A 7,187-nucleotide genomic window follows, 5' to 3' on the forward strand; every position below is an offset into this window, starting at 1 on the left:
AGTTAAACACTCAACAGCTGTGATGTAATCTGATGTTCGTAGCATAAATTACTGTAGGCCAAAAACTTATCTAATCATTAGATTTGAACACAGAGCTATTTTTCTTTATAGTATAAACATCCTGGTAAAGATGTTTACAGTAGGTAAGATAAAACAGGTTCTCAGTGATTAGGTCTTGGGATCTGTTTGATTAAAGAGGAAGCCTCTCTAGATAGAAAACAGTCAGATTGAAGAGATTATGTTGTTCCTTAAAATTCTTGTTTGTTAACTGTTGTATATTTATATAAATGTATTTTTACACTCCTTTTAAAGCTCAGGACATACTGAACACGAATTATTAAAGAATATTCTATTTTAGGTTGTAGTTTGGCCACAGGAACATAAACTGTAGTGTCAGAAGTTACCTTCATGCAAATGTGTGTGATAAGCCTAGCAAGACTCGCTGTGCGCTCGGCCGGAGCGGATCAGCTCCACTTTTTGTGAATACTCCTGAAGTTAATAAAATAAAAGACTCGGAGAATAATATCCATCGGATCATCTCGTTCCTTCTGTGCTGCACTTGTGTGTGTACACAAAAACGGTTCAAAGGTATGCAAAGTCTGTGTGTGTTGTACTACGTTTTTGGATACACCGACTTATTTGTATATCCCAAAGGTCAAATTAGCCATTTTGGGGGATAAACAATTACCTCAAGAACAGATATACTATTAGTGTAATATCACTTATATGCCAATATCTCATTGGGCTGATCAGTTGAAACTCTTTTAAACCCATTATTTTGTCCCCGTAGTTAATGCACTTTGGCTTTGTAGGGCAGTGTTGTTCATTGATATTTCCAAGCAAAGATTGACTTCTCAGGAATGAAAAATTGCCTTTACATCAGAATTTGTTCTGACACCGACCCTGGCCTTACATGAAGGAAAACATTTGGAATGCTCATGAGAGCTGATTTTATTTTTAAGCACTAACGTTACCTGAAGGCACCCTGACCTACACAGTAAATAATAAGTAGTGAAGCTTTTGCATAATTTTATAATATGTAATAATACAATATCACGTATCACTTAGTGATCAATTTGAACTGGACAGACGTGATCACTATGTGCTTTTTCCACTGTATTGTTTGTGGAAACCAGTAGAAACAGCCCTAGATGCTTAAGGCTGTAGGGGGTGGAACCATGAAGGACTGCCCCTCCAGTATGTAAGGAGAAGTGAGACTGGTACCACTCCAAAAACCTAAAGCAAGCCTCAGAGTTGTTTTCTAGCACATCTTGACTTAACAGAATAACATTGAACCAATCTTCTGTCTCCAGTCTGGTTGCACCTCCACAAGGGCAAAAACTGCAACAATTATTTGCCTTCCATCTATTCCTTTTCGTTCTTTATTATTCAATATAGTTTCTTCTTCCTTTTCTTTTTTTTCCTCCACTATTATTATTGTCAAGATGGCTGAAGAAGCCTTTTGCGTGATTGATGCGGATGAAGTACAAGCCATGACAGACGCCCTGCTGGGGAATCAGTCCATGGCCTCAGCAGTGGGCAAGATTCAGGATTACTTAACACAGCTGGACAATGTGCAGCTGAACATCGCTGTCACAGGGGAGTCAGGCTCTGGAAAGTCAACATTCGTCAATGCCTTCCGAGGTTTGGGGGATGAAGGGCCCAACTCTGCCCCAACTGGCGTTGTGGAGACCACCACGCAGACGAAAGGATATCCCTGCCCTAAATACCCAAATGTCACATTGTGGGATCTCCCTGGTATTGGTACTCCTTTATTCAAAGCAGACCAATACCTTAAGGCTGTTCAATTTGAACGCTATGATTTCTTCATCATTGTCGCATCGGGACGCTTCAGAGAATGTCATGTTCTGCTGGCCAGTGAGATTCAGAAAATGAAAAAGAACTTCTACTTTTTACGCAATAAGATTGATAACGACATTGCGGCTGAGAAGAGAAAGAAAACATTCACCGTGGAAAAGACACTGGAAGCCATCCGACAAGAATGCATCAAAGGTTTGACTGTTTAACTCTTGTTCTCTTAAATTACACTAGCACAAGTACTCTTATTTACTACTCTTACTTTTCAAATGCTCTTCACATTTCAAATATCAATTAAAAATATAGTGCTCTTCCACACTTCGCAGGTGTAGAGGAACACTATTTATGCGAGAATGATTACAAGAGCGTATTGTGATCAAATCACTATCAGATCACAACTTGTTGGGCATTATATGTATATTTATAATTTGCCAAAAATAAAAACTCACTTTTAGAAGTATAGAAAATGTAGTTATTAATCTATTTTTAAGGTGCCACTTTACTTTAGCCCTAATTTATACTTTGGCTATTTTAAAATAGCTGATGAAAAAGCTCATAATGGAAAGCAATTCAACTTGTGAGCCCAAAATAGATATGCCAGGGTTAATATATTCAGATTTGTTTTCTTTGTTCCATTTCTATTTTTTTTTAAATATAATTATAATCTCCACAGATGTCAACTAAACACACAGGAGTAAAATTAAGGAACATCGTTCTGATCATATTATTATTACTATTATTATTATTATTGTCTCCGCCAGGCCGAAAGGCATGGCGAGAGTATGTTTTCGCCCCTGTCCGTCCGTCCGTGTGTCCGTGTGTGTGTCCGTGTGTCCGTCCGTCATTCTGTCATTTTGTGTACAGCTAATCTCCGGCACCGTTGTCTTGATCGCAGAGAAACTGTACACACACACTCCCTGGGTGCCAGAGCAGAACCTCTGCTCCAAATTTTTCACATGGGCCTTTTATAGCGCCACCAGGAGGCCGATTTGTGCAAAACCCATTTTTGAACAGTACTCCTACAGATTTCGGCCAAAAATCCCCCAAATCGGTACACAGTATCTCTATAGTCATTAAAAGAAACGGCTCATTTCCGATTTTTCATATTCCATCCTGATTGGCAAAAATTGTCTTTCAAAGTTTGCAGGAGTACTCTGTTTCGAACAAAATGCCTCAAATCATGAACACAGCATGCAATTTCCGTGAAATTTTGCACACACATTCCCATTAGGCAGAGGAAAAAATGCTATTTGAAAATGTTCAAATCAGCCTCATGGTGGCGCTGTAACAGGCCGATTCGTGTTTTTACCTATAACTGCACCGATCAGTGTAAAACTTTGTATGCACACTCTCTAGAGGCCATGGAAAAACCTTTGCCCTGCATTTTTCACATTTGCCTTTTATAGCGCCACCAGGAGGCAGACTTATGTAAAACACATTTTTTGATATTAAGCCTTCAGATTTGATCAAAATTTCACGCAAATCGGTACACATGATCTCTATAGTCATGTGATCAAGACGGATCTGTTTGATTTTTCATATTCCATCCTGATTGGCTAACATTGACATGTAATGTTTGCAGGAGTGGCCCGTTTTGAACAAAATGCCACAAATCATGAACGCAGCGTCCGATTGCGCTGAAACCTTGAATGCACATTTGCACTACTTTTAGGAACAAATGCCACCCTTTTAACATTGGCCTGTTATAGCGCCACCAGCAGGTCAAATTTAGCAAAACAATTTTTTTGAACAAAATGCCTCAAATCATACATGCAGTGTCTGATTGCCGTGCACGGCCTAGGAATAAATGGCACCCTTTTCACATTGGCCTATTATAGCGCCACCAGGAGGCCATAATAACCTACCTGACCTGGCGGAGACTTGTGCTCCGAGGAGCACTTTTTCTAGTTATTATTATTATTACCCTTATTATTAATATTATTATTATTATTATTATTATTATTATTATTATTATTATTATTATTATTATTATTATTATTATTATATATTTTTCACAATTCTCTTGAATGAGTTTTAACCACTTAAAATTATATTCTTCATTGACCGGTGTCAATAAAGTATATCCTTAGCTTTTCCCTACACCAGACTTCAATAAATTGAGTGAAGGGCCACACATTGTACAATTGAATTGAAACTTGAAACTCATAGTGCTGAATTATGTTAAAACTGCATGAATTTGGTAGACATGCCAGACTACTTTACAATTAGGTCCTTTCGCAACAAGAATTTTTAGTTACATAATGTTTTTGTTTTTTTTACAGCTGTACTGTACTGTAGCCTGGTGTAGCTACTCTGACCAGGTTGCAATGAGGTTACAATGAAGAGATTACTTAAATAGAACAATCCACATCAATGCTGTATCAATTATTAAATAAATGTATACAGTATCTTATCTTATCTGATATGCACCACTCCATAGGTCACTGATATAGGCATATTATGTTATAAATATGGACTCAAGGTAGACTGTTTCACTGTTACATTATAAACATAAAACATTTGAGTAAATGCGGATGGAGGAATGCAGGTATATATGTACTCAAATGGTAAATATGAATTACTATTAATTGGAGTCGAGTTAAATTAATTTGTCTCAAAATCATTAAAATATGGCAGCCGGATGTTGAAAATGTTAATAAAGAAAACTAAGATCTCATGCAATCTCAAATTAAGAGTTTTTATAGCCTATTATTTGATTTAGAGATTAGGCTTCTTTTGGTTTGTCCAACTAATATCCCACATCAAATGAGAGCCTCATGTTTCTCATAAGAGTGTCATAATAACCAGAGAACTGAACGAGCTACAAAGATGGGAAATTGTTTTTCAGTAATATTTTTAAGTCAGACCCGTATGCCTCCATCAATTTGAAAGAAAACAAAAATAAACATTGGAGGCCAAAGCATTTTTATAGTTTTGTCCCAATTTGCTGGAAAGTATTATCAATGATAAAAGGTTGTCATTCAATTCATGAATTACTATTAACTAGACCATACCCGTGGGGGGATATGCGCATATTCTTTGGCAACCCGGGAGCCAGCGAAAACAAAAACGCTAATAAACAGCTGACTTATTAGCATACTGTAAATTAGAGTACAACCATTTTGAATCATCGAGATATTATGTAATATGCTATTTTTGACTGTTGCTACACTCAAAATATCAAATAACAAGTGTGAACCCAATTGTAATTCAAAATAAGAATGATACTGACTTAATGCTGTTCTTTTTTATTTATTTTATTGCTTAGCTTTCCCTGCTGCTACACTTAAAATATCAAATAACAAATGTGAACCCATCAAATCATATATTGTATCGTTATTGAGATATTTGCCATGAATATTGAGATATGAACTTTTGTAAATAGTAGTCTTGTAAATGTATTGAGTAATATACATCAACTGTTAATTTAAAAATAATTTGGTTTAATTTGATTTTTTAGGGCTTGAAAAAAAGAATGCAGTAGCTCCTGATGTCTTTCTGATCTCCTGCTTTAAGCTTGGTCTCTACGACTTCAACCGGCTTCATGACGCCATAGACAAGGAGCTCCCTAAGCATAAGAGACAATTGCTGCTACTAGCCCTGCCCAACATTACCATGGAGGTCAACCAGAAGAAGAAAACAGCCCTGCAGGCAGACATCTGGATGGTGGCTTTCCTGTCTGGTATTGTGGCTGCAGTGCCAGTTCCAGGCCTCGCAATCGCTGTGGATGTCAGCATTTTGCTGAAGGAGATAAAGAAGTATTATACAGCTTTCGGCCTTGATGATGAGAGCCTGCAGGAACTTGCAGAGATATCAACTGTGTCAGTGGAGGTGCTGAAGGCTGCAATGAAATACACACAACACATGAAGTTTACTCTCAAATCGGTTATAGCACAACTTATTACCACCGCAAGTTTTGAAGTTGTGGAAAATTCTGCTGAGTATTTATTCAGCCTAGTCCCTTTCATAGGTTCCGGTATAGCAGCGGGAATGTCCTTTTACACCACACGCTCTTTGTTGAACAAATATCTTGATCAGCTGTCAACTGATGCCCAAAATGTTCTGATGAAGGCACTGCAGTGTGAAAATGCTGGCTGTCAGTGAGAAAAACAAACATAGATAGATTGATTGATCTGATTAATCAACACTTGTAAATGCACAAATAAGCTTGTTGTTCATGATTGTAACAACATGAACAACAGGAAACGCTATATGATGAAAAGCACATTCATTGTTAGTTTATTCGGTTAGGGGGAGCTTCATAACCTTAAAATACAAATTTTTAACTCTATTATTAGGTGCATGGTAAGAGCCTGTCACCAAATTATCGCTTTTTTACATTTAGTTAATAAGGTGGTCCCATTGAGATGAAAACATATTTTCCAAGAGAGACCTGGGCCAAGAAAGCAGTAAAATGCAAAGCTTTCAACTAAATGTAATACACAAACACAGGATAATACTTGCAACAGGGGCACACCAATCACTTATGATTCTTACTGAATTCAATTTTATTATGTTTCTTTTGCTTAATGTTTTTCGAAAAGCACATTTAATTGTATGCAATGTGCTATACAGATGCCTTGGCTTGCCTTGAAGGGATACAGAATATTACTTTACCAAGAGATCAACAAGATGCAAAGTTTTGAAAAAATGTGATACTCAAAACAATACTGTAACACTGTAATAAGAGGAACTTGAAATCACATACACTTGTTGTAGCTTGAGTAGTTTGACAGGCCAAAATAGGTACTGCACAAACTTGAGTGTACAATGAGTGAATATTTTGATTGTGCATAGTATGTTGTTGTAAATGAGGTAAATTGGAAAATGTATAGATTTACTGGTACAAGTGTAAATCTGTGGCACAGGAAATCTACATAATTCACAGCATTATGTACCGTATAGATGTATCAACGGACTGGGAAATTATTTCAGAGGGAGAAATCTGGTTGTGTCGGGATGGAGGAGTGCTCGTTTTGTTTAACTCAACATCCTGTAATCTTTAAACAGGTGATGACTATTCTGTCCACCACGGCTCACCAACTCAGACTGTGGATGGCTGCTCAGTGTGGGTACTCGCTCACCTGGTGGCTTTCAGGCATTACATGCCTCATGATCATCAAGGCCTCACTGTCAGGACTATATTCTTTTCAAGTGATGTAAAGAGTCATAAGACTTCATACATAGCCAGCCATAATTCAGTGGAAAGTGAAAAAAACAAGCACTAACTGCCACCTGGGAAATTGACTGATTGGTTAATGCTGATGGGCCAATAGTTCTCGCAATGGCCACACCCATCCAGAACAGACTGATAAATGTATTTTTCTTCTATCTACTTGCTTAAATAGCCTACTGTTGACTCTATTATA

At 37.3% G+C, this 7,187-nt stretch overlaps 1 protein-coding gene across 1 annotated transcript; it reads left to right on the forward strand.

The window, feature by feature from the left end:
* Window positions 1-1,445: 1,445 nt before the first annotated feature.
* On the forward strand, window positions 1,446-6,981 carry LOC308092853 (interferon-gamma-inducible GTPase 10-like; the record flags this gene model as incomplete). The annotated part of the gene is made up of 3 exons (XM_080438951.1): window positions 1,446-2,013; window positions 5,279-5,703; window positions 6,829-6,981. The coding sequence occupies 3 exons, from the start codon at window positions 1,446-1,448 to the stop codon at window positions 6,979-6,981; spliced, it is 1,146 nt and encodes a 381-aa protein (XP_080295077.1).
* Window positions 6,982-7,187: the final 206 nt, after the last annotated feature.

This window comes from Gymnoscopelus braueri (assembly GCF_963280865.1).
Source record: "Gymnoscopelus braueri genome assembly, chromosome: 10".
NCBI lineage: Eukaryota > Metazoa > Chordata > Actinopteri > Myctophiformes > Myctophidae > Gymnoscopelus > Gymnoscopelus braueri.